The sequence below is a fragment of the Aythya ferina genome (genome assembly GCF_964211825.1).
Source record: "Aythya ferina genome assembly, contig: HAP1_SCAFFOLD_136, whole genome shotgun sequence".
Lineage (NCBI taxonomy): Eukaryota > Metazoa > Chordata > Aves > Anseriformes > Anatidae > Aythya > Aythya ferina.
In genome coordinates this window covers 82558-109662 of record NW_028181389.1, presented here as the reverse complement: position 1 = coordinate 109662, position 27105 = coordinate 82558, and the positions used below count along the sequence as shown (strand labels likewise).

Below are 27105 nucleotides of genomic sequence, written 5' to 3'. Positions count from 1 at the left end.
AGACAGCACCAAGCACAATTTATGTCCCAGATATCCATTTATGGTGGGACAACGCTGGACCTGCCTTGAAACTTACTTTTCTAACTCTACTACGTAACATTCCAGCATTTTCGCCAGTTTTGCTGCTTGCTACGTCTGATGTACGTCACTCAGATCTCCCAGAAGAGGTATTTGTCAATACTTTTCTTACTATTTCTTCAGTGTCTTGTAATTTATATATGCTTTCAGCATCAAAATGCTGTGCTTTCTTAAATGCATGCTGTTATTACTCAGGCACCCTAACAAATCACTTAAAATTTGCTTAGAGAAAAAGAATACTGTGAAAGCATCTGCTTCAGGTTTTTTCTGAATCAAGCAAGTGACTTTCACCCCCTTCTCACACATGCAAATAATAAATTAATACAAGAATTCTGGTGGCTACAAAGTGGTTCAGTCAAGAATATGAAGTGCTTGAAATGACAAGAGGATGTTCTTACTGAAGAGATTTCTTCTGACAGTCTGCCATTCCATGCTATGTTGGGTAAACTGCTAATAATGCAATTTAGTAGAGAATTGAAACACTTTGATTAAAAAAAAAAATAAATAAATCAGTTTCTTTCTTCATATAGGCCAAAGCTTTCCAAGCTGGAAAGCTGAGTTCCAATTTCTGCTAAAGTAACTTTGGAATCGAATTCTAGTTGTAGTCCTAAATAAAGTGTAGTAAAAGTAGGTGCAGAACTTCATTGACTTCTGAGAGTTTACATTAAGGGAAGGTGCCCAAAACAGGACCACGCTGTTGTCATTCTGATGATTTGGTCTCAGTCATTGGGGGAAGAGAACGGGTCTTACCTAGACGTGTTTATTATCAACTGCTTTGAAAGTGCTTGAGTTCCCACAGAAGTTTTTGTACAGGCTGTAAATTCCTTCTAAAATAAGTAGTGAAATTCCTTACCTACCTTTTAATACTAGAACTTGAAAATGGAGGAAGACGTAGAGGTACTAGCTACTTCAGACACCTTTTGGGAGAGAAATAAAAACTCAGCAAAAAGCCCTCACTTGTCTGCTGAAGCCTTTCTCTTCCCTCTATAGCCATAAAGGTTCTAAGTAAAGGCTGCAGCAAGGCAAGTAAATACAAAGGAGGCGCTGTTGGATGTGGTGAAAGCCATTACTTTATCAGTGTAGCGTACAATCCCTTCACCGAGCATTAATTCTATAGGTGATTCTTAAAGGTGATATTTGAATTTGCCGTGCCAGCCTGTGAAAATGTAGCGTTTTAAGGCCAGGAAGATAACTTTTTTCAGTTTGTGTTCTTCAGGTTATTATTAATTTGAAAAGGTACTCGTCTTTTTGGAATAGAAGATGAGTTTTTTGTGGCCTTAAATCTGAAATGTCTCTCGTCCTTCTGCTTTAGATCCAAAAATTATTTAATAAGGAATTTGGAGAAGTGTGCAATATTGAGTTGCCTGGTAGGGCAGAGAGAGCATCTTTTTTTGAGGACCTAATTCTAAATGAAGTGGCTAAGCCTCCTGTAAAGAAAAGAGGTGAGGAGGATATGAGAAGTACATCTAAAACTTTCCTATCGAAGTTACTAGCTCTTTGGGCTTTGCTTTGGTGGTCATTTTCTGTCAGTAATTTGTCATATGCTTGTATTTGAGTACTGTAAATTGGCTAATTTTTCCTGATGAATTGAAGTTGATTGGACATTGGAAGTCGTGCCTGTAGCACCACCAGCTGAGCCTCAGAAGCCACAAGAGTGATCCCCACAAAAGTAGGGATGTTGGAGGAGGAAGAGGAGGATACCTTGCGTGACCTTAGAATTTTCTTGAGGGACGTTACTCACAGACTTGCCACTGACAGACATTTCAGGGAATTTGCAAAGCCCGTTGACCCACAGAAGGTAAAGTAGTGCTGATCTGTGTGTGTCTGTAACTTCTCAGTGTTCGTATTTCTCAGCGTTTTGGGTGAGGTTCAACTTTGTTTTTAGGGCTGCACTGTAAGGATTTTGCAAGAAGCAGAGGCAGTGCTTTTACTTCTGCTGACTCTCAAATGTCTCTTATGGGATTATTCGCTGAAAGCCCTGGTTTCATTCTAAAAAGCCAGTCCAAATGCCAACACAGTTTGCTCGTGAAAAGGCTTTGATATGTAGGCGTGTCACAGCACTGAAAAGCACAGAGATCTTTCCTTATAATTACAAACAGTATTTACAGGACTACTTTAATGAAGTCTGAAGCCCTTTATTGGACTGTCAGTTCCTGTGGGAACAGGAATAAGAGCAGCAGTTTGTAAAAATAAGTTTTGAGATCCTGTTCTCTGTTTCATCTGGAACTCCTCAATAGGAATCAACCATAAGTGCAGTGTGTTTTCTTTTTCCTCCAATTGGCTGCTTAGATGCCTTTTTCTCCTTAATTTATGAGATAAGCCTAAACTAGGGGCGTATATTTCAAAGACAGATGTAACTTGAATATACCTGCGGATCAGCAAAGTCCTCTTCTTGTGGGCATCCACTGGCTTTTCTTCCCCTTTTCTCCTAGGTTCTTGAGCTGTGAAAAATCTAGACAGATACATATGTCCTCATCTGAACTGGTCATTAGTCTCCTCTTCTGGTCTGAGGGAAGAAATGAGCACCTCAGGGCCCAGTTATCTCATTCTAAAGTAGATGCCTGCAATAGGTACTTCACAGGTGCAATTCATGCACCTTTTCCTCAATGTCGACAACGAAGAGAATGCCGGATGGCTTGCTCAGCTTTCACTGTTGTGATTTTCTGAAGCAAAGTGAAATGAATCTCCCACCCTCAGTGTTTCTTCTCTACCATGCACATGCTTCTGACCTCCCTACTTCTTGTTGTCCTCTCCTAGCCGCTCTAATGAAAAATGAAAGAGCCCTTCCATTTTTGAGAAGCAAACTGGTTAATTTCAGCGTCTTCTGATGCATCGCAAATGTTCAGGGTTTTTAGGAAGTCGTTTATTTAAAGTTTTCAGAATAATTTTAGTAGACAGTGTGCAAGGTTATGAAAACCTCTGAATGCTTGTATTTGATCTGCAGGTACCTGACTATGCCACAAGGATTAAAGAGCCGATGGATCTTTCAACAGTTCTGACTCAAATTGACTCGTGCCAGTACCTCGCTGCAGGAGACTAGCTGAAGGACATCAATCTAATCTGTAACAATGCCTTAGAGTACTACCCGGATCAAAGATCTACAGGTGAAGATGTGCTTTTTAGCCCTAGTTTAAAAAATCTGTCAAACGTATAGATGGAGAAATGCTGTGTGCGGACAATAGACTTCGGATGGATTAGATGATTTTGGACGTCCAGACTGTAAATATTTTATCATTTTGCTACTTGGGCATGGAATTGTGATATAAGTGTTCCCAAGGAACTAGTGCTTTTGTTTTAATTAACGTCGATGTTATGCTGAAAATATTCACTGAGAGAACCTTTCGGAACCAACCTATGAAGAAAGCAATTTTTTTCTGTGATCAAAACAGTTTCATTGGTTGGTAGACAACATTCAGTTAAAGTGTGTAAAATTTCAGATCGTCACAGCGCCTATGTTTTGCAAGACACTGCATATTCAATGGTGAGGAACGAAACGGATACAGAGTTTGGACGACTTTGTGAACAAATTAAAGAATCTCGTGAGAAAAGAGGTACGTGCTTTAACGCTAAGGATTTGAAGACTTGTCTCTGCATTTGTAACTAAAAATGCACGACGAAGATCTTTGGTATCTATTCTTTCTTGCAAGGTCACACCTCTGCAGCGTGGCTCCATGCGACAGCTCCAAGTCACCACAGCAGAACCCTGCTACTGAAGACGAGAAACCAGATGAAGAGAGTAATGAAAATGAGGAGGTGCCAGCGGCACCTGTAGATGCCAGTACACCCATTTCTAATGGCAAGTTGCATTTTATTCAGCTGCTCTTGTCGTTCATACCTTCTCTGTTCTTGAGGCGCAACAGGTGTCTCTGATGCCTGGCTCTTTATGGCAGAGGTATTTTGTTTTCAAATTGACTTCCAAATGGGAGAGAGAAATCCAGAGGTCATTCATTCAATATAGTGATGAATTAAAGTTCAAAGAAAGTTGGTTCATTTGATGTACTCTTACTGGAACTTCATTTTGTAAACAGAACGACCCCCCACTCAAGGATATCACAGCTTCCCTCCCGTACTAAAAATGATAGTACTCACCCTTGTAGGAGCAGCAATGTGAAGAAGGTCAAGGGCAGTAAGAAGGGTTCAAAGCTTTGATATAACAAGCCTTACACTTTTTTTGACAGAGCTCCTAATAAGCATCTTTAGCAAGGTCTGGAGATGGGAGAAAAACTCAAACTAGATTTTAATTCTAGGATGTATAATGTCAAGCTTGACTGTTCCTCTGAACAGTCAATTGAATTTATTTTTTTTTAATTTAAATTAATTAGTTTAGTTTTTTTAATTTAAATTCAATTGAATTTAAAGTTTTGAATTTAAATTCCAATTGAATTTATTGAAAAAAATTCCAATTGAATTTAAAGTTTTTGTTGTTGTTTTTCACGAAACACTAAGTTTATGTGAAAGGTTTTGCTGCAATATCTTTTTGCCAAGGATATTAAGCTTAAGTTATCCACAAGAAAATGGTGGGGAGAGGGAAGCTTTAGTTTTGAAAGCTTTTTTTTTTTTTTTTTTTTTTTTTTTCTCTCCAGGTTTTTCTTGAGCACAGCAGCGTTTCAGTGTCTGCCTGCCATTAGTTGCCCCACTACCAAGTCAGGAGGGTCAATTAAACTTGCGTGAGGCAGAATTTCTTTATCTGAATCTACGTGGTTCACATAAATATATTCTTGTTTCCTTCTTTCCCTAGGATTATTCTTCTCCCAGTATTGAATGTTTCAACGGACACCGTTTAAGATCAATGAGCAAAAGCATCCTGCGGTGTTCAGTCTCCAGCTTTGAAGAAAGTATGGCGATACTGAGGGGAAATGTCAAGAGAAGATGCTTTTCAAGGTACTGTATTTCTATATGTTCAATCTCTGTTCGATTTGTAGATTGAAAAGCAAGAGAGAAAGCATGTGCAGTGAGTTGTGGCCTGATAAACCTCCGGCTAAAATCAGCAGAGGCCTGGGAGCATGCTGATGGCGTACCAGTACCTTAAAACTAGAGTCCCTCTTCTCAGTGAAAGTCTCCCGCTTTTCTAAAAAAACCTGTTTTTTTTTTTTCCCAACCCCTTTGAGGTGTTCTTGTGGTTTAGCCCGGCCGGCAGCTAAACACCACACAGCCCTTCTGCAACCCTCCCACCTCCCTCTCTGGAACGGGGGAGAGAAATGGGAAAGTGAAGCCCACGAGTTGAGATAAAGACAGTTTATTAAGACAGGAAAATAATAATGATGATGATGATGATGATGATAGTACTGCTACTAGTAATGTGTACAAAACAAGTGATGTACAATGCAGTTGCTCACTACCCGCTGACCAGTGCCCAGCGTAACCCCTAGCAGCCCGGCTGCCCCGCCCTATCCATGGTGCAGCGTGTTGCCATAAGGCATAGAATTCTTTGGCCAGTTGGGGTCGGCCATCCTGAGTCTGTCCCCTCGCAGCTGTTGCTGTGCGCCGATTCTGATCGCCAGTAGGACAGTGAGACACCGAAAGGTCCTTGGCTTGTTGTAAGTACTGCTCTGCAGCAATTGAAACATCGGGGTGGTATCAGCACTCTTCTAAACATCCTTTCACACATTCTAAGCCAAAACATAGCAACCTACCCGCTACTAGGAGGAGAACTAACTCTGTCCTAACTGAAACCAGGACATGTATCTTTTCCACTTGGGTGCTATTGCTCATAATTTTGAGAATTCAACACGAGCAAGCTAGGAAATGTGGGTACATACAGAACCGCGTGTATATGGCACGCAACAGACTTGGGATGTGGATCCTGCGTGAGGCCTACAGGCTTCTCTTTGTATACCATGGAGCACTGGCTTGTAAACATGGTGAAATTTCCCATCCTTGATGGGTCTAATACAACAAGTCTTTTCTCCCTTCTCTGCCCTGTCCTCTTTCTTAATGTAGGCAGTTGAGAAAGCCAAAATTGGAACGAAAAAAAGAATATAACACAGGTAAGTGGCTGTAAGTCCCCGGGATACCTATTTACGCTGGTTACTGAAGAGGATGGCACTTGGTCACTCCATGGCTTTCATTTGGCCCCAAAGCCTTCTGTAGTCATCTGAATTCACTCCTCAGTGACTTTTCTGTGAAGAGAGGTAGGTGCAAATAGGAGATTTTATGAATTCCTTGGGGAGGGAGCAGTGTGAATTGCAGCTTGGTAGGCACAAAGCAAACTGTTCTAATTGTGCAAAGTAAATCGATACTTGATAAGTTCAAACTTAGTTTTATAGCTGGCAAGCACAAAAGTAAACCTTAGCTGTGATCCTACCAGCACAGTGGTGTAGCTCTTCCCTTCCCCTTGTCCTCTTGTCTCTTTTAATGACAGTGCAAGCAACAAACCTGTGCCAAAGGGTGCTGTATGGTAAACAATGGGCAGGCTTTTTTCTAAAAAGCACGAGTTTGAGTTATGTGGTGTTTGGGTGTTTCTCTTGAAACGATTCTTCCCTCCTTGAGCTGTTAGATCCTAATGCAGGAAATGGAAGTGCTGCATGCATAAACAGAGTAATCAAACATACACCTCTTAGGAAGAGGCTTGCAATGTCCTAGTGTTTGTTTTGAGCACTGTTAGATACAGTTTGACATGAATGGAGTGAAAACACCTTAGAGAAAGGTGTTGATTGTTCTCACTTTTCCAAGACAGAAATAACTGGAGTAGATTTCCCTCCTGCATGGAACAAAAGTTGCACGTTTGTTTTTGTCTGGCTAGCTTTCAGTCTCTTTAAAAATTTCCCTACAGGTCCCAGTTTTAAGTAGACAGTTTAAACGTGCAGAGCGATAAAGAAGTGGAATGCAGTGGTTGTGACAACAACTTCTGATCTGAAATGTAAAGAAAAATCAATCCACTTCAGGGTGCCTTTTTTGTTTGTCTGTTTACATTTTACAAGAGCAACGGTGAAATAAGGAGAATCCCATCTTCACTGTTTCAAAATCCTTTGTTTCTGCGTTTCAGTCACCAGAACATTGAGGAGCAGAGCTGGTGCAAAAACTGTGAGACGAGTCCACGGAGAAAACAGGGACTTGGAGCTGTGCCGCAGCTGTAGAGTCGGACACAGTCAGTACTCGACTACTAACTCATCCATTCTATTTGACAAACTTATGACAAAGTAAGTCATCTTTTCTTGCAGACCTCTTAGAATGATCTTTCTTAGCAAGCCTTTGCACTATGGCATGATGTTGGCCTCGACTTGCTCTTTATTTTGACAGCAAAGAGTTATGGCTGCTCCTGGCATTTCCTTCATGTTTACAGGGAGACACCGTTACCTGGCTAGATAAACAGATTTTCTTGAAGGTGCTATTTCAGCATATAAGAATTGATTTAAAAAACAACAACAACAACAAAAGTGCTTCATGGCTTACTAGTTTTGTAATCTCACATTTCTCCAGGAATACTTGATTTGCTGCATTTCACCATTACACTCGTCAGCACCGCTGATTCTGGTTTATCACTATTTGCATTGCAAATATCCTTGTCCAAAGCTTAAACTGATGTATGCACTGCTTGAAAACAAAACCTGAAGTTGCAGAGCAGAAGACTCAAGTCATTATGTTAGCAGCTGTGTAACCATACTGCTTTCCAAGCATAAGATGTCCAGCTTATTTTGTTTCTATGAAGAGTTTAAATGGCTCCCGTTAAGCAAAGATGTCCCCACACTGATACTTACTATTAAGCAAGGATTCCACCTCCTTTGGCTGAGGTCTGCTCCCTTACTCATATTCGAACATTCATCCAAGTAGCCTGCAATTCCACACTCTCGGTGGAAAGTCCATAGAATAGAAAAGGTTCCTCCAGTCTCTTCCTCAGCCTTTTTTTTTTGAAGCATGCAATAAAGCAAAACATTCACAGGCTGCCCTTCCATGCAAAACAAGGCAAATTAGTAAGACAGGAGCCACAAAACTGATTGTCCTTTAAAGTTAAAATGAGATTTGAAATAGATCGAGTTAGCAAGTGTTGTAAGTCTGTAGCTAAGTCTGGTTTTGCCAATGCAGCACAATTCCCTATCACGTAGCCAGAGCTGCTTCTGTAGCTCCAAGAAGCAAAACTGCTTTGAACAAATACTGTGTCATCAAAGCATTCGTTGGCTCAGTAGGCACGGCTCAGGTTCAACAAGTTTGTGAAAAAATGAGTACTAACAGAAGCAGCAGGGTCCAAAGAAACACTTTATGTCCCCACTGCGAAATGAGGGGCTTTACCTTGAGTGTTATGCACACTGTCAATAGAAAAGCACTGTAACAGAATCTGCCACGGCAGTCTGCATGTTACTGAAAGACCATCGGAGTAGGACTGCAGCAAGATCGTTCCGAAGTTACAAAAAAACCATGGGGGTGGGAGTTTAGTTGCGTTAGATAACACAATCTTAGATAAAGATTTTGGTCTTAACGTAAAAGTAAGGATGTCTACTGATCTCTTCAACTCCAACAACTGAAGCCCAAGTCTGAAAAATCGCCTTTAAGAATGCAAAGAAAATATTTAACTCTTCTGTATGTTCATACTTTGCTATCAAGCAAAGGAATGAATGCTGATGCCTTAACTATGTAGGGCTGTAGCTTACAGAGAGACTACACCTTCCTGTTTTTTTCCCTTTAAAAACGTTAAATGCACGTGAAATTATTTGGGGGTGTTTTCACATGCAAAGCCTAATGCAGTGCATGCAAGCCCTGTCATCTTCTTCCTCTAGTAGTGTCGCGTTAAGGGGTGTAGCCAATTGACCGTCATGGGTCCCGTCGGATTCAGGGTGCTGAACTATCACGGTCACGGATTCACCAACAACGCAGTACGGCCTCGCTCTAGTCGCGTTCAAGGAGAACTCTCACAGCTAGGAAGAATGCAATTAAGTGCAATTTCTTACGGCGACAGGTACACAGGTTCTTTGGATTGTCAGTGATAAATTCACTGTCTGCAAAAGCAAGCTAGCATGCATGAAATGCACAGGCACACAGCCTAGGTATTAAGACATTAAAAAGCATCAAAACTCTAGAGATTTCTAAGATTCCACAGAGACACCTGGTATAAGCAAGCGTTCAGATCTTACCCCACGGCGTCCCAATGGAGTGGGGGTGGGGGAGTAAGAGGCTCAGCCTGTCGAGTGATGTCAGAAGGAATCCTTCCTGATAGTATCTTCCCTAACATCCCCTTTCTCTTAAACCAATTGGTATTATTTTCTATCTTTAAGGTGGAGCTTGAGTGACTCTAGTCGTGCATATCTTGGTTGTGCTTGGTAGAAATGATCTCACTTGCGTTTAAAGGTACAGACTGTGAGAAATTCTGAGGGCGTGCTCAGTGAGGGGTGGTTGCACCTTGGAGGCGGGGTGCTTTTGGAATGGAGGTGTGCTTATGATGCCTAGTCGCTTAAGGCAATTACTCCACAAGTAGTAACTTAGTGTTGATTTAACTACAGCATATCTAAAACATAAGAAGGATGTTAGTAAGGAAGAAGCTGATGAAACCAGTCCTTAAATCTTACTACTTATTGTGCGTGAGCAGACTGGCGTGAGTTTTAGCTATACTGGCAAATATCAAACCACACCTGTGTCGTCCCAGAGCTGGGAAAAAAAAAAAAAAAAAAAAAAAACAAGGAAATGTTGAAGCAAATAGGGAGGCCTGTAGCTTGTGCAGTCTTCTAGCTGAGAAAATAAAGAAGGAGAGAGACAGGTAGCCTTGAGCTAGCAGAAGCAAGGAAGAGAAGGGCTAAAAGGGAAAAAACAGGAAGGAGAACACCAGCTCCAGACTGACCTATAGTAACCTTTTTCTCATTAAGGGTCATTAGCACATTAAAAATCACACCTGTCAAAATGCTAATCTATGCTAATGTGGGATTCGGTGTGTGTGTCCCCTCTCCTGTTCCCCCTCCCCCCCGGTATTCCTCTGTAATGCACAAGCTCAGTGGAGATAAGTTAGGTGAGCTGTAATAACCAATCCAAAGGAGCCAAAGAGAGAGTTTTCACAAGTTTCCTGTGTATAAATGATGACGATTCCAGTCAGAGGTGTGCTTGCTTTGCGAAAGATGGCCAAGTACCTGACTCTGCAGAGTTCTATAAGTAATTATATAATTAAAAGACCTTTGTGTGCATTCCGACTCTGGGTGCTTATTGGCGTGGTGCACTCTGCACGAACCTGCGGACAACATCTGTACTCAATGTCATGCCTACAGACAACCCTTTACTGTTGGGACCTGCATATTTTTCTGTGCATTCAACACAACCCCTTTGGCACAACTAGTTAACCACATAGCTGCCAGTCCACCACTCAGTTGCACTTGTGAAGGGGAAGAGCTATTTCCATCTACTATAGGAGCACATCCTCTAAATGCAAGCTTCACTCAGCTGGTCATTTACTGCAGGACAAGATTTGAAAACTGTTGTTGAGTTCTGGGTTTCCTGCTTACAGGAAAAATTAAGTGCTAGATCACCCTCTACTCCGCTTTGTCTGCTGCATTTAATGGAGATTAAACTGATTTCGTTTGCTCCTCCGTTTATGGACAATGAGCTGAAGGAACAGGTACAGCACATTAGCCTGGAATGCCTTCCCTCCCAACCAAAGTAAACTGGATCTGTAACTAACACAAGCAGAAGCAAGGCTTCCGTGTTTTCAGCTGAATAAAGTTCCAACAAAATCATCCTCTGGGATTTGAAGCTTACTTCACATGACACGCCAATGACTCTTTTCCCTCTATTGTAAAGCGGATCCCTGCTGTTAGTTGCTCTAGAAGCAAAAGAATCATCGTTTTGGTTAACAAATAGCCGCTTCTGCAAATGAGAAGTGTTGTGTTCTCTCTTCCCTTTGAATGACTCCACACTTCTCATCAGCTACTGGATTGCTGACCTAGAATCAGAGAACATCCCAAGGTGGAAAGGACTCCCAATAATCACCAAGTCCAACTCGTGGCTCCACACAGGAACCACCCCAAAGTGAGACCCAATGTCTGAGAGCATTGTTCAACACTTGTTGACCTCCGTCAGGCTCGGTGCCATGAGCAGTGCCCTGGGCAGCTGTCTCAGTAGCCAGCCACCCCCTCAGCGCAGCACCTGAGGCGCACGGGGCTCGGCGGGGCGGCCCGGGAGGGGAGGACGGCGGGGCGAAGTGGCAGCTCCCTCAGAGCCGTCTCCCCGCCGCCTCGGCCGCATGTCGGGGCTTTTTTGTGTCGGGGCTTTTTCGTGTCGCGCCCTCAGGCTCTCGCCGTGGGTGAGATGCTGCTCCCCAGTGCGGACCCCTTGCACGCGGGGCCTGCCCGCGGCGGCGGTGGGAGGGAAACCCCAACCCCAAAGCCCTCCCGGCAGGGAGAGCTCGGGGTGAGGGCCGATCCGGCACCGACAGTAAACACACGCCGGAGGAAACGCTCTGGTTTTAGCCATGAGCAGCGCGGCCAGGTTCACAAGGCGTCACGCTGGAGCTCGGAGTTTGGCGGCGTTCCGAGGCCGTTGTGGCGGTTGTGGAGACGGCCCCGGCTGAGGTGGCTGCTGCTGTCGCTGCTGTCCCCTCTGTCCCTGCTGTTGCCGCTGTTGCCGCTGTTCCCGGACCTTGGAGACCCCCGGCGGCTCCCTGTGCCAGGCCCTGTGGCCCCGGGGAGCTGCCCGCCGCCTCGTCGGCCAGCCCGGCAGCAATCCTGCCAGCACAGAATAGCCCACTGTGTTTCAGGGTAAAGTGACGATTAATTTCTATTTCCTGGCCTGGGTGCTGCTTTCTTCTTTAAGGAAGCTTCAAGGTTAAAGGTTCAACTCAGTTATGTCAGGGTTCAACTCCGTTTCGTGAAGGGGCTCTTGTACGAAAGCTTAAGCTGGGATTGACTCTCTGCTAAGCGGAGGCCAAACATGGACCTACTGAGAAGCAGGTCCTAAGTGATAACATTTTCTAAAGAGACTGCTAAACACATCTGAAGAGTGCTGCTGCAGAACTCTGAATGGGGGGATAGCAACTGTCTTAACTGATCTGGAATCTTGAATTTACTTTTCAATGGACAAGAGGTGTGTCTCTCAAGGCAAACAAAGAGAGGAGTAACACCCGATACTCATGTCAACATAAATTTATGCTCAGAGCGTAGGTGTAGGAACAGCATCGGTATGTATATGGAACATCGGGAGAGGAAGCTCTATCGGTATTTACAGTTTTTCTACTACCTTGTCAGAGAGACGTCATCTCCAAATGAGAAATGGATGTATTTTGAAAAAGTGGTGGTGGATCGGATTTCTTCTTTCTAGTGTTAATATTTGCTCTTGAATCGTACTTAATACCTGGTAACACCTCAATCAGTTGTCAAAAATAAACTTAAAAATGTGTAAGGCTTATCTCATTGGTCAGTATAAAGATCAAGGTCTTCCCTTCCCTTCCCTTCCCTTCCCTTCCCTTCCCTTCCCTTCCCTTCCCTTCCCTTCCCTTCCCTTCCCTTCCCTTCCCTTCCCTTCCCTTCCCTTCCCTTCCCTTCCCTTCCCTTCCCTTCCCTTCCCTTCCCTTCCCTTCCCTTCCCTTCCCTTCCCTTCCCTTCCCTTCCCTTCCCTTCCCTTCCCTTCCCTTCCCTTCCCTTCCCTTCCCTTTCTCCCCAGTATTGTTTTTCTGTTCTCCTTCTCACTGCAGTCTTGATTTTGTTTCTTGTCCCTTAAGTATGTTTTCAATGTGTTGCTGAAACATTTTCCCTTTCAATCCTAAAAAAGGAGCTGTCACTGGTGAAGATCAGAGCTTATCCCTGAGCCCAGGAGCTGTCACCTTAGTCTTCCAATCGGACAAGGACGACTTCATTTCTCATGTAAATGCATTTGTCAGGTTTGCGTATTGTTTTTTCAGGAATGGAAAGTGTGTATAGAATGGATTTAAAATCAATTTTAAATGTAAAACGTCAAGGCAAAAAAAGTTCTAATTACAACCTCTGCACACAATTTGCCAGCTGTGGGACTAGGAGTTTTCTTATTTACTGTGTTTTGTTTAACGTGTCTGAAGTTTAATGGATAGCAATCAAGGCGTGCTAGAAATCTGAAAGCACTTTATGCTTTGTTCTCTCCGTCATTTTGGTATAACAAACTAGCTTATGTTTTAAACCCTCCATGAGGTTAGTGGTTTCCCTAAAGGTAACAAGTCCCTGTGTGCTACAGTAAAACAGTAACAAAACATGAAGTACAGAAGTTCATCCTGTCATTATTCAGCTTCTGCCTATGGACACACAGCTATGCTTATTTAAAGCGGTATCACCTTGAAACCTAATCAGCATTTTAAAAAGGACTTTGTAGCAGTTATTGGCTTTTGTCCTGGAGGGCTGAGGTTTGTTTTGTTTTGTTTTACATTCAGCATTTCCGTTTCTAGCTTACATTCCCCTGTTGTTTTGCATGAGGAAAACGTGCAACTTTACAAAGTAGAACGGAAAGAGCTGCTTTTTTCAGTTTGTCGTAGGAGTTTTAAATGTGGTAGGAGTAAAACACCAGAAGTACTGCTGCCAAAGTTATATTCAAACTCGTCTTTCTTGGAGAAGCAGAAGAAGCCCAGGGAGAAATAAATTTGCAAACATGCTCTTCATGCTCTCCTTTCCCAAGATTTCTCTGAGATATAGCCCATCCTCTGTGGGTTTTGAGGTATATGGTTCCCAGGAGTGAAAAGGAGGGCCAAACATCTCTCCTCTTGGATCTCAACATGCCAGGGCTTTAGTGTACTGCCACTTACGGCTCCGCTTTTTCACCTGGAAAAAGCGACCACATGATGTAGACTGAGGAGCCCTCACAAATTAACTTGCTATCACCAAGTGACGCCCATGAAAGGTGTATTTAAAAGCTAGGCTCATTATAGAATCACAACGAACCCCTCATGACTGGTGCAGTAGACAGTGAGGTAGAGGGCGAGCCCTGGAAAGACAGAAGAAAAGTAGCAGTGAGTTCTGGGTACCTTTGTGCAGACGAAACAGAAAAACGCAGGCAGTGAAGTAATAGTGTTCCGTTACTCATGCCAGCAATAGATAATTGCAACAATTATCTATTAGATCATAGGTACTAATTAACAGATAATTGCGCAACTCCGGAAATCAATAAATAACTGATTCCCCTCAGAGAATGTCTTCTACATTTTTATATTAAAAAGACTCCAGAGTTGTAATGGATTAAAATCCTACGGAAGGGAAAGAAATGGCATCAGCCACTAGTTCTGCAGAAGCTAGAAGTAATACTGATAGAGTTTAGATGGAAATTTTCACTTTGTGTGTTTAGTTTGGGGATTCTTTTTAAATCATTCATACCAGCGATTTAGTTCTTAAGGCTGTTTCTTTGAGATTAAGTGACAGGACTTCTGCTACTCTTTTCTTCTTGGAATGCTTCTTGATATTCTTACGTCAACCAGAACTTCTGTCTCTGTTGCAGATGTGAACAATGACCGTAGCTAAGAAGCCCAAATCTTCAAAGCCTAAAAAGCCCTCTTCAAGGCGGTCTGGCAAATCCAAGAAACCAAGTCCTAAAATACTGATGTCACGCACCACCAACTGGGGCCGGATAGTGCCTGCAGAAGATTCAAGCCAAGTCTCTGTGGCCCAAGGACGTGGAGGTGCTATTTACTGTAGATCATCTGAAAAATCTAAGGCTTTTGCCCCAAGAGATCTAAGTAAGTGTGCGTTTTATCCTGCCTCCATTTTCTTCAAAGCAAAAGTAGAAAATGCAGTTCTTACTTGTTGCACTGATAGAGAAGGGGACTACTGTGAACAAAGACTTCAAAAGCGAATCCCCTAAGGCAACTGAAGTGACTGATGTTACAGAAATTAATTTTGATATATTTACAGTCAACAGAGAAATGTGGGGAGCTTTTTGTAATGCACAGATTCCTCCATGTCTTTTCTGTTTTGCAAAGAAAAGTGTTTGATGGTTGCTATTCACAGCTTCCATTCTTCACAGGTTTTTTGAATGATAACATTGCTCAGGAAAAAACCTGGTATCTGTAGGGGTACCGTCATTCCTAGTTCCTAGTTTTTACGTTTTTACCATATAATTTCAAGTCTAAGTTTGTGGTTTAAGTTATAATAAGGAAAAAAACAGTAGTTGAGTTAATCAGGTTAAAGATTATAGATGGAGAGGAACTTGGCATTAGGTGCTACAAACAGAATGGCAGTTAGCCTTGCCTTAGAAAAATTAAAATGGTTGACTAAAGTTGTTTGTTTTTTTTTCCCCAAAACATTGTGTTGACCAGCCAATTTGAATTTGGTGGTATTAAAGCTGTCTGCAATAAGTTTTTCTGGTTTGGATTGTAGCTAGCTCCTCTAGGTGCTCCTGCAGAATAGTATTTTTTTAAATACCTTTCTTAGAAACAAACAAACAAAATCTCTTTTTAAATTTAACTTTCTTGCAGTCGTTAATGATGGAATTGCTCCACCACAGAGCATTCTTTTTCCACCTGAGAAGATTTGTATGGATTGGCGAGAAACACAAAGTGTTGGAGTTGGCCTATACAATCTTGGCAACACATGTTTTCTTAATGCTACCCTACAGTGTTTGACCTACACACCCCCACTTGCCAATTACATGCTTTCTCTTGAGCACAGCCAGTCATGTGAGTACTTTCTAACAGTATTTTGAATCTGTTGGATAGCTCTGAAGGTGAAAGAACAGCAGTGATTCTGTGAGATAAGCTTATTTGCCTGATTTTACCTGTAGAAGCTGGCTTTGAGCACCGTATTAGCAGTGGGCTCCGAATAGCATATGGAGTGCAATTAATGCACCATGTTTTATTTATTTAGTTATTTGTTTGTTTGTTTGTTTGTTTATTAAAGGATCATTTATTGCTTCATGGGAATAATGAAGTGCATTGGACAGTAATGCATTTAGTAGTAATTTTGGAGAGTAATACATTTTGCAGCCTGTGGAGTTCACATTCCTGTCAGCCTTTACAACTGCGACTTTGCAGTAGTCTTTTAGATTTCTCATCACAAAATGCATTTGAATACAGGCTTAGTGGATATTTTTCTTCTGTCAAGTTGTGTGAAATGAAATGTTACAAGACTGTTGGGACATTGGCATCTTGGGAGAATAGAATGTAGCAAGGAGAGTGGATATTGTATCTATAGTTTAAATTGTACTTAGATGTTTGTAGTTATGGATATTTCGCTGGACTGGGATGCTTTGTTCTTTCACTCTTCAGGTCGTGAACAAGATTTTTGCATGATGTGCACGATGGAGACTCACATTAACCAGGCCCTGCATTGCACTGTTGATGCCATCGAGCCTACGCATGTTATCAGTAATCTCAGTCGTAAGTGGCTTCAGATGTGTTTCTTTTCGATAGCTTGTAATCTTCAAATAATTATTTGATGTGTCTAAGTGGTTTTAACACTCAAATGAAGAGAGATTCTAGAAATACAAGAATGATTTCATTTTTAAATGGGGTCAATACTATCATCTTCTTATTTAGGAATAGGACAACATTTCCGTTTTGGCAGTCAAGAAGACGCACACGAGTTCTTGCGCTATACTGTTGATGCTATGCAGGAAGCGTGCTTGAACGGAAGCACCGAATAAGCATAAACAAGTTCACTTTCATACATTCTCTAGCACCTTCTAGTCCTTTATTTACTCTCAGAAATGATCTCTAGCACTTTTTAGTGCCTTATTTACTATCAGCAACGAAAGTCTACATCATCCTTGGTTTTCATCAAACTCTTTGAAGAGTTAACTCTGTGCCTTAAATCTTCTGAGGTCTGATTATAATTTATTTCCAGATTGGACAGATCTTCTCAAGCTACCACCATCATTCATCAAATATTTGGAGGATTTCTAAGATCGAGAGGTACTTGAAAAAATATTCCTGTCCTTAGAACTGATCTGTGTCTTTTGTCGGTAGTAAAGCAGTCTGTAGTTTGTCTAAAGTAGTATCTGTCAACAACTTGAATTTGGACAGTTAGTCTCCTTCACATAATGTTAAGCATTTATATTTTGCTTCCAGTGAAGTGCTTGAATTGCAAAGCAGTTTCGGATACGTATGAGGCATTTCTTGATATCACTTTGGATATAAAGGTAAGATGTTTTCTAAATATAATTCATGATGTTTAAGTACATGCATAACTTTCTAAATTAAACTTGTTTAACTTAAAAAACCAAACCACATATAATGTTAAAACGTAAGAGCTTGGTGGTGCTAAGGAAGTGGATTGGACTTTGTCCTTCTGTGGAACCCATGTAAATAGTCTCCACATTTGCATTGGGTTTAAGGGGAAGGAATTCTCTTTCTGCAAAAATGATAATGCTGTCATACTTCTTTGTTGTTCTACCTCAATATACATCTAATTGTTAGACTGATGAATTTGTCCCCAGTATTGATGACAAAGCACACTATAGATGCTGTCTAGGCTACTGGAAAAGTATTTGTTCCAAAGTCAAATGCCTTCCAGGTGAGGTCAATGCTGAGCATGCTCTTTCTGCCTCCTTCTTCACAGTGCTCCTAGTAGATCGCTTGAGTATGTTAGTAAGATTCTCTTATAAACTACTAGTGTGTCTCTGGAATTTTGAATTACGGTGACTTTACGCTCTTCTTTCTCGCTGCTCTAGACGGTTTCGTCTGTTAGCAGAGCTCTGGGACTCTTTGTGAAACCTGAAGAGCTGGATGGAGAGAATTGCTATAAATGTAGCGAGTAAGATTTTGACGGATTAGGTCTTAATCCTAGATGTCAGTTTTCTATGTTGCATGACTCTGTTGGACTACCTCTAAACTTTGGATCTACTTACAAGTTTTGTGGAAGTTTATAAAAGACTTGGATTTTTGTTTCTTTGGAGGGGGGAAGTCTTGTTCATAGGCATTCCCTATGGGTTTGCAATTCTCTGGCTTGTATTTTGCCATCAGAATTCAAAAAGAGGTGCTTTTGTTCTTTCTATTTATTAGCTCTCGACAGTACTTTTCTTGATGTAAACTGCCCAGTTTCCGTTGTTCTCTGGGCTAGTGGCTAATTTTCACTGCTTACGCCGTAGGTCCTACCTTGGAGCGGGCAATGTGTCAAACTGAACTATTTTGTTTCAAAGGATGGCAGATGGTTTCAGTGTCTTTCCAGACAAGCTCAGTACATGAAGACTTCCTACTGTTAAATGTCTCCCTCCTGTAGAATGACCATGTGCTTCTGTTGTATTTTTGATGTTGATAGTCGACCTATGTTGGAGATTATTTGCAATTTCTAGTCCTGGGGACCAAGGCTCTCTCGTTCCGCTTTCAGTATTTGTATTTCCCTTGAAAGCTGAAAGAATGTATCCAGGATTGGAGTTCAAATAGCCACTTTTGTAGACCAAGAAATGGTACCTTGCCATCCAACCTGGTAATACCCTTTCGTGAGAGATTCCTGTTCCCGCTATGCTCTGAGTTGTTGGGAAAATTGACCTTCTTCTCTGTATTAACAAACCTGACACGCAGTGCATGGGTTTATGAAAAGAAAAAAGACCAACCTATTATGCAAGTAAATATCATTCAAATAGCATAGGCATGCGTGAGACATTAAAAGGAGTTTGTTTTGGGGGCGAAAAAAGAAGATGCCTTCAAACACTTATCTCTGCTTGTTTTTAAGGTGTAAAAAGATGGTTCCTGCGTCCAAGAGATTTACCATACACCGTTCTTCCCAGGTTCTCACAATATCACTGAAAAGATTTGCAGATTTCACAGGTGGAAAGATCAACAAGGTATATTTACCACTGTAATGCAACTATATCATTGTGTAATGGGACATCCCCCAAAGCTGAAAGTTGTTAATATTTTCAGACAATAATTGTAGACTAACGACTATGGCTTATTCTTTCTCTTAATATCAATAAAGTTCCCGCTTGACAAGAAGCATATGCTTTCCTCTGAGAAGGCTGATTCATCAGGAAACAGTTCTCTGCAACTTCTAGTCTTAACCATTGTTTATGGGAAGACTTATTTGTAGTGAATCAAGAAATATATTCTAGAAATATATTCTAGAAATAAATTCTAGTCTGTGTTTTTTGGAAGTGTTTTTCTCTGGCTAGTCCACGAAGTACTCTGGGATAATTTTTCTATCTTCTTGGTGTCTCTTTAGGAGGTGAAATATCCGGAGTATTTGGACCTGAGAGCCTACATGTCGCAGTCAATGGGAGAACCACTGCTCTATGCCTTATACGCGGTGCTGGTACATCACGGTGTCAACTGTCACTCAGGACACTATATATGCTATGTAAAGGTAGAAGTCAACAGCATTTCTAACAGGGTAAAGGTTGTGCTGGCAAACCAATTAAAGCATGACTAGCAGCTACTGTTTCTAGGGAAAAAGATTTCATTATATTTTTATTGGACATGTGTGTATTTTGTTCCTATCCGTGATTTCAATTGGAAAACGTGCAATTCACCTAAAGAAATCGTTGTCTTTATTTGCAGGCTGGTAATGGACTTTGGTATCAGATGAATGATGCTAAAGTAGTGCGTACTGACATTAAAAGAGTTCTTGGTCAGCAAGCTTACATACTTTTTTATATCAGGTAATAACAAATCTTAAAATGTGTTCAGAAGAGATTTACTTTCCCGTTATTGATATTTTTATGTTTTGCAAGTGTTTTTCTTGCTATCCGGGGAGAAGATTATTATTTGTCTAATTCAGTTCTGTCTAACCTGAAATTCTCTGTGTCGTTTATTATCTTTTGTTGCTTGGCCTTAAACTGCAGCACTTGTGTAAATTGCTATCTATGTGTTATCTGTAGCTGGCTAATTTAGAGAAGGAGAGAAATGAAGGTCATCTGTGGTGTAAGAATGAATTATTGCTGTGCAAGTGATAGTCTTAGTAGGAAGACTGTTCTCTACTTTTCAGTCTGTAGTCTTGGCGAAGCCTTCTGTAGAGAAGGCTTCCATATCGTATGAGCTGTTCCTCTAAAATGATAGGATGGGATTTAATCCAAGAGTAGGCTGAAAGAAAAACTAAACTACAATCACTGCTCTTTTCTGAAGGCGCTATGATTTGACACTTGGAGAACGTGCGTTTTACTTGCCAGCTCCATCTTATCCCTGTTTATTCCCTCCTGGTCAGCAGGGGACTAATAGTAAGCAGGCTGGATTTATGGGACCACGACTTCTTCCTCATATGATTAAGGTAATTCAGGGAAGTGGGAGGGCAGATAACGGCACCAAACTGCTAGTGGGTTTGGGGTTTGGTGTGGGGTTTTTGGTTTGGTTTTCGGCATCTTAGTTTTGTTTTCCTTCCCACGCTGCAGCTTTCTTCACAGCCCTCATGCTACAGCCAGAGTCACTCAAACAGTGTTTACTGCTAAATTGTGCAGCCATGCGACTCCATTACTTTATACCTCCAAGACAGCTTTCTAAAGCACAGAGAGCTACGCTCTTTGACAATTTAAGCAGAGTGTACTAATCCTCAAATCATTTAAAAGAGGACTTGTTTTTCCTATCCTCGTCACTTTAGCTAAGACAGGAAAAACTAATTGTCTTATTCCTGAGCACCAGAACAATTATTTCAGGCTTTTCAGGGTATGTTTAAAGGGGAAAATAAATATATTTGGGAATAGCAGCAGGTAATGTTAAGTTGCTTGGCTGGTTTTCAAAGATGATGTTAATTTGATACCAATCTGCAGTAAACCAAAAGCAGGAATTGAATACGCTTATTGGACTTGCATTTATCCTTAAAGGGCAGTGTGTTTTTCTTTTTAGGTGTTAAGACCATTTGTAGAAACACTCAGTAGGAGAGTTTTGTGTTTCAAAATGTTACATGCAGTGTTTGCGTTAATCCATCTTGCAATTTCTTCTTTTTAAATACAGAATTCAAGCCGTTTAAATGGAAATGGATCCATAAAAGAGGACGCAAAGACCACTGGTGTCACCCTAAAAAGGCCATCTTCAGCACCACCAATGGCCTGTGTTCAAAACCAGGCAATTACCAGGCCTTCAATGACTGATACGTCAAGAAAACAGAAGATCACCATCAGTATTCACAATAAATTGCCTGCTCGTCAGACTGTGTCACAGCCTGACTGTCTTAGCAGTGCTGTGGAGGATGAAGATCTCTACCAGGCTGTTCCTTCATCCACAATTACAAATTCGGTAATGCAAATGAAGCAAATGCAAACAAACAAAAAAGTTTCTGATGAAATTTTTGTGGAGCCAACAGTGAATGAAAATCCTAAACTCAGCTCTGATAACACAGTCCCTTATGGTGCAGAATCTTCAGGAAAATCTGAGGAGGAGTCAAAGGGCTTATTTCAAAGGAATTGCAATGCAATGTCCTCTAATGGAATTTTGGTTGGAAAGGTAGTCCGTACATTGCAGCATTCCAACTCTTCCTGTCAGAATGCTGACAAAGGAAGATCCCAGCATGAGCTGCCAAAAACAGATTCACTAAATGGTGCTATTAGGTTAGTTAATGAATCTAAAGAAAACGGACTGAAACTTGATGATTCCACTTGCCGAGTTGAACATGTTAAACCTTCTGAGATGTTCTTTTCTAAAACAAATGGATTGCTTGAAACATAGATTTGCTCCATCGAGAATTTCTCACCTACGATGTATCCGGAAGTGTTTATTGTGTTCCTAATTCAGGTGAAATACTGAGAAAACACAGCACAAATGTGATCGTAAGACTTTGTGGTATTATCCCATTAGAATTTGCAGACCTGAGCTTACATTAGAACTTGTCAACTTAAGCTCAGCTGAGATAAAAATTCCTAATTTCATAAAGTAGATTTTGGGGGGTGAGTTGGGGTTATCTTTGAAGTGTAGATAACGCATACAACTCACAGCGGTCTTGCTTACCATTTAATGGAGACATTCTGACAAGACTAGTCCTCAGTACTACTACAAATAGTATTTTTTTGTCTGCTGACTTGTGCGTTTTAATTGCAGATGCCTGGAGCTATGCCTTCAGTCAATCGAGAAGTCATCACGGAGTCCCTCACAGCCAGCCAGCTGAACAGCTTGTCAGAGGAAATGAGGTAAAATGAGCACAGTCTTATTAAGAAAAGACTTTATGGAAGTTCGTTACAGTTTTATCTGTCTACTAATAGTACTTAATGGAAGGATTTAAATTAGTACAATTCCATACTGTGTGTCCAGTGTCACGAACAGAACTAATGATCAGCACTGAGCATATCACTCTGATGCAGGTTGGTGCCTCAAGGAGAACTTGTGTTCCTTTATAGAATGTTTTTCCGTTTTTCTCCACTGTCTGGAGAAACATTGGCTGTTCCCCGCTCGCCCCTATGCCTTTTTTCTCAGAGCAGCAGGTGGAAGGAGACAGATGCGTTTGCTTTTTTAGTGCAATGGCTTCAGAAGCAAGAGGGGAAAAAACACTTTCTCTGGGAGCTGAAGAAGGTGTCCTAATCACAGGAGAGGTTTCTAAATGGCATATCTTTGCGAGCGTTCCTGTAGTCTGGAGGTTTTTGTTTGTTTGTTTGCCTTTGGAAGGTTTTACTCTTAATATTCACGTCCTTCAGCAGAAGTGAGAAATGGGTTTTTATTTTATGCAGTGTTGCGGAACCTCTGAAATCTCCTGGGAATGATGAATACCTCGCCCAGTACCAATGTGATGACCGTGGAGACAAGAAGAAACCAAGAAGATCAAAAGAACGTGACCTCATTTCAAAAGAAACCGTTTTGTCCGGCAAAGAGTCTTGTGAGCCTGGTGAGAAATTGCGGCAAACTTCCTCTCTCAAGTGTGACACTGAATGTAGCTCTAAAAACCTTTCCTCCTTAGCTATTGCAGATAGACGCCAAGATACAAAGGACAAGACTAAAACCACTGAGAAAGAGCATTACCGAAGCAAGAGGGAACATGCTCCTAGTGAAGAGAAGGAGAGTCAAAAAGCAGGTCCTTCCAGCAAGAGGAGGTGTTCTCAGAGCGTGGAATTTGTTGAGCAAAAGAGTCACAAGCAGGAGTACTGGGAGGGAAGCAGGTACAGATCTTTCCCTCGTGAAAGAAACAGCCCTGAGAATGGCAGAAGAGCAGTCAAATATTCAAAGTACAGATCTGGCAGCGGAGGAAGATCAGAACAAAGTAGCAATAGGTACTACCGATCCAAAGGGGAAAGAAGTTGGAGCAGAGAAAGATACTATCGAGACGAAGCACGGAGATGGGAAAGATGTAGCTATTACAATGATTACTATTCACCTCATGCGACAGGAGACAGTAGAGAGAGAAAGTTCTCTCACGGCGATGCAGCCTTTGACAGATCGACTGCAACTTACTACAGCAGGTCACATAAGCATTATCGTTACAAAAGCGGATGGCCTCACGGTTCCCTCTTGAGAGAGGAAGATGTACGTCGCTTTAGCACACCCCGAGCAGACTTGCATCGTTGCTCGGTACCTCAGCAACATTCCGGAAGACATTCTCGTGAAAGACATGCGCTTCCACCTGTGTCAGCTCATTTGGAGAACTGTCGCCAGAAAAATGAAACAGAAGGAAACAGAAAAAGAAAATATACCCGTGCAGAAGGTAGTGAAAGTGAAATAGAAAGGAAAGACAGAAAGATAGAAAAGGAGCTTTTAGGTGGTGAAAAAAATGCAAAAATATCACAAGTTCTGGAAGAAAAAGAAGTCTAAGGATAAAGATGGAGAGAAGGATTCCAAGTAAGCAAGGATTCCAGCATACTCCGCATTTTTTATCCTAATTCTTTTCTGGGTGCTTCTCATGTCTTCCTTTTTTTTTTTTTTTTTTTCCTGGTAGTTTCTAAGTTATTTAGATAGCATCAGCTGGCTGGGGATCATGTTGTTAGGTTGATCAGTGAAGACAGGAAAGCTCTTGCTGAATTGTGTCAGAGCACTAGCTTTGGACCACATAGTTCGAATCACATCCGTACACCATTCCAGATTAGGTTAAAAGATTTTTTCTGCTTGCACGTATTCCAGAGCTAGCCATTGTTAATGATCTGTGTACAAACCAGGACCTATGGTCCTTCAATCTGATGGCTTAAGTTTGCTGCATCTAAAGTAAGTTGCGTGTGCACAAAGCACCACAAAATAGCTGGCATGCTGCAAATCATCACCTGTGGTAAAATAAATCAAGTTTCATATAGGCAACAAGTGCCACATCTTTTTTTCCCTTTTTAACTTGCATGTTTCTTTCAGACTTCATGATCTGTGTTTCTGTGCGCTTCACTTTGACAATGCCAATCGCAAGCGTAAGAAAAAGAAGAAAAAGGAGAAGAAAAAGAAGAAAAAGGAGAAACACCAGGAAAGCGAAAGGCTCCTTGGAACACTTAGATCCTCGTTTCCAGAAGATAACGCGGGAGAAGAAGGAAGAATGCCATCCTCCAGATGGCTCTTCATGTCAGTAATGCAGAAGTGAGAGCAGTAAACAACCTTACAAGGAAGGGAAGACTTCCAGTGCAGGCGAAAGCAAGAAATACAGCTCCATCACATCCAACAACTATACTAAAGGTAAGCGGCCGCAGCGTGTTTGAGGAATTCCTTTTATATTAATCTCGAGACTATTTCAAACAGTCTTGAAGTGCTTGATGACTTAACAGTCTGCAGATTTATTATCAAATCAAAAAAACCCCCGACTTGGTAGACTATTTTTTTCCCAGTTTTGAATGACCACTAGGAAAGAAGGCCTGAAATAAAGAGGTTAAAGGCAAATGGTTTTCATCTGGTTTGATGATGAAGTGGCAAACAAGAGGAAGAGTTGCAAGCTCCCTTCTTAAATTCAGTCCAGCCAAGTAGGAAAAGTAAATGTGGACAGCTGTATCTTGGCAAAGAAGATAGTAGGCAGCAAGGAGGTTTAGCAGTCAAGATGGAAGGTGATGCCATGAGGCTTACAGGCTAGTAATGTTCTAATGAATCGCAGCCTTCCTAAAAAAAAACCTGCCTGAATAATTCATGTGAATAACATACTACCTGCAGCTATTTCAGCTTCTTGCTGTACAGCTGAATGCCTTTTACGTAATGTTTGGAGAAGTAAAATCTTGGAAGAGGTTTTCATATCTTTTGCCCAGTTTGGATGATGAAGTAAATTGCCAGAGTCAGTAGATTCTGGCACTGACAAGCTTCTTCAAGCTTAAGAGCGAGTGCAATTGTTTCCAAGCATTTTTCTTTTCTGAGACAGGGAGCACCAGAAGTTGTCATCTTAAAATACGACATGGAGGGGAGGCTGGTTGTTCACACATTCTTGCCAACATTCATGCAATCTGTCCCATTATCAAGAACAAAATTAGGGACTGAACGGAGGTCTTTCAATTTCCAGTGTTGCAAAAATGGACTTTTTACGATACTAATGTCAAAAGAATCCTGATTGTACTGGACTGGAAGTATCTCTTCTAGCTGAAAAATCAGGAAGAGCACAGAAGAAAATGCCTCTGCTCTACTGCTCTTCGGGCTTCAGTGAATTCTCTGGCCAGCAGATGGCGAACTCGTTCTTTCTAAACCAGTCCAAAGTAGAGGAAGAAAGTAAACGTCTTGCATGCATTACACAAGCGCGGGGCATGGGGATCCCTGGGCTATATACGTGAAAGAGATGTTCGTTGATAAATACAGCAGTACCCACCCCACTTGGATACACTGCTTGCAAGGTAAGCAGGATAGGAGGGCTGTGCAAAGCAATTCTGTTAAATTGAGGAATTCAAGTATTTCGTCAAGCCTAAAGATACTAATTAGTTTCCTTTTGGGGAAGGTCAGTCTTTCAAAGCAAAGAAAAAATGTCTCTTAAGCAGGATTTTCTGAATGGTGGAATCTAATCTGAAAAACGACCACTTCCACATGTTAATTATTTGCTAGTTTATTATTTTTAATTTTCTACTGTATTGAAGCTCTCAAAGAAGCTAGGGACAGACTAGGAGCAACGGAGGACTTGTTAGAGTGCCTTTTCAACCGGAATCATGTTCCTTTGAATAAATGAACAAGGATAGCTAGTGACAATTTGTGATTTAAGGAAATTGCAGATACGTGAGAGAAAGAGCAGCATTAAAGCAGTTAAATTCCTGCATTCCTAAGTGTTCTCTCTAGCAAGTTTCTGAACGCTTCTGTTCTGTGGCTAGGATTTGGTCAGCTTTGATCACTAGTAAACCAAGGATGCCGTCCAGTCAAACCTTCAAATGACTGTAACTTACCTAAGGGCAACCATTTGCTATCAAAGCAGGTAGCTTTGTCCTACTATTCTGTACAGCTCACCAATTTTAGCATAGAATTCAAATGTAGTCCGTTTAATGGGAGGGCTTTGGAAGCCGCCTTCTCCAGTCAGTTCAGCCCTGTAGTCAGAGAGCAGATCAATCCGTGTACAGGGTTGTGACTTCTCTCTTTGGAAAGAAAACCAGTGAGCCAGACAGTTCCATGTAGACTATCACAGCAGGGAATGACATTTCTTCCCTTTGTCTTTCAGATGCAGAGCTTACTGCTGGAAGCCTTCAATACTCAGACTAAACCTACCATCAAATCCGACAACCTTTTTACCATCGAAACGCAACAACTTCTTACCGTCAAACCCAACAACGTCTTATGACTTCTTACCATCAAAAACCCAACAACTTCTTACAATTTCTTACCGTCAATCCCAACGTCTTCTTACCGTCAAAACCGACTGCCTTTTACAGTCAAAACTGACTGCCTTTTACCTTCACAACCGACGATGCAACCTCATCATGTTATAAATGAAGTCTCAACTCCCTCTGAATTTAGTAACATAAAAGAATATTTATAAAAGGCAAGTAAACAGCGCTGGGTGCGTGGGGAGTCTATGCTCTACCACCATGCGCACCCAACTGTCAAACTTTCCAAATATATAGAGGACATTGCTGTTACATATTTACAAGAAACCCAAGTACGCCTATACATATGGATATCCTATCCCCGCTTCATATTAGAATTCTCTTTGTGGCGGTCCTTGTGGGTGAAAGGCTCACGGTTTCCCCATCACCATTAGCAACCTTTTGTTCCAGACTGCAGGAGCGGCTTCGACTGTCTCCCTCTTCTTCTGCACATGCTCTGCCCACCACAAGGTTCCCAAAAGCAACAAAACGGGATTGCTTTTCCCGCGTTTCATTAACCCTTGAAACCACACTAATAATATTATTATCATATAACATAAAACAATAAATGTTAACAGTTCTAACCAGCAA

At 41.5% G+C, this 27105-nt stretch overlaps 1 protein-coding gene across 1 annotated transcript; it reads left to right on the top strand.

Annotated features, from left to right (window-relative positions):
* LOC311428770 (ubiquitin carboxyl-terminal hydrolase 17-like protein 6) lies at positions 1-27105 on the top strand. Its single transcript, XM_084540060.1, has 24 exons — positions 1-167; positions 1672-1876; positions 3023-3182; positions 3516-3629; positions 3726-3874; positions 4817-4959; positions 6019-6065; positions 7064-7217; positions 12757-12848; positions 14440-14677; positions 15416-15616; positions 16205-16315; positions 16475-16577; positions 16782-16849; positions 17006-17076; positions 17608-17690; positions 18609-18720; positions 19098-19238; positions 19433-19533; positions 19997-20138; positions 20819-21100; positions 21899-21987; positions 24122-24433; positions 26370-27105. The coding sequence occupies exons 10-23, from the start codon at positions 14449-14451 to the stop codon at positions 24339-24341; spliced, it is 1953 nt and encodes a 650-aa protein (XP_084396186.1). The 5' UTR covers positions 1-167; positions 1672-1876; positions 3023-3182; positions 3516-3629; positions 3726-3874; positions 4817-4959; positions 6019-6065; positions 7064-7217; positions 12757-12848; positions 14440-14448; the 3' UTR covers positions 24342-24433; positions 26370-27105.

What these genes read in the sequence shown, in the direction of transcription:
- LOC311428770 (XM_084540060.1), top strand. Translation starts at nt 14,449, where the DNA reads ATGACCGTAGCTAAGAAGCCCAAATCTTCAAAGCCTAAAAAGCCCTCT. An exon ending in TTTTGCCCCAAGAGATCTAA is followed by an intron (nt 14,678 to 15,415) that starts GTAAGTGTGCGT and finishes ACTTTCTTGCAG; the next exon opens with TCGTTAATGATGGAATTGCT. An exon ending in ATATCACTTTGGATATAAAG is followed by an intron (nt 17,077 to 17,607) that starts GTAAGATGTTTT and finishes TCGCTGCTCTAG; the next exon opens with ACGGTTTCGTCTGTTAGCAG.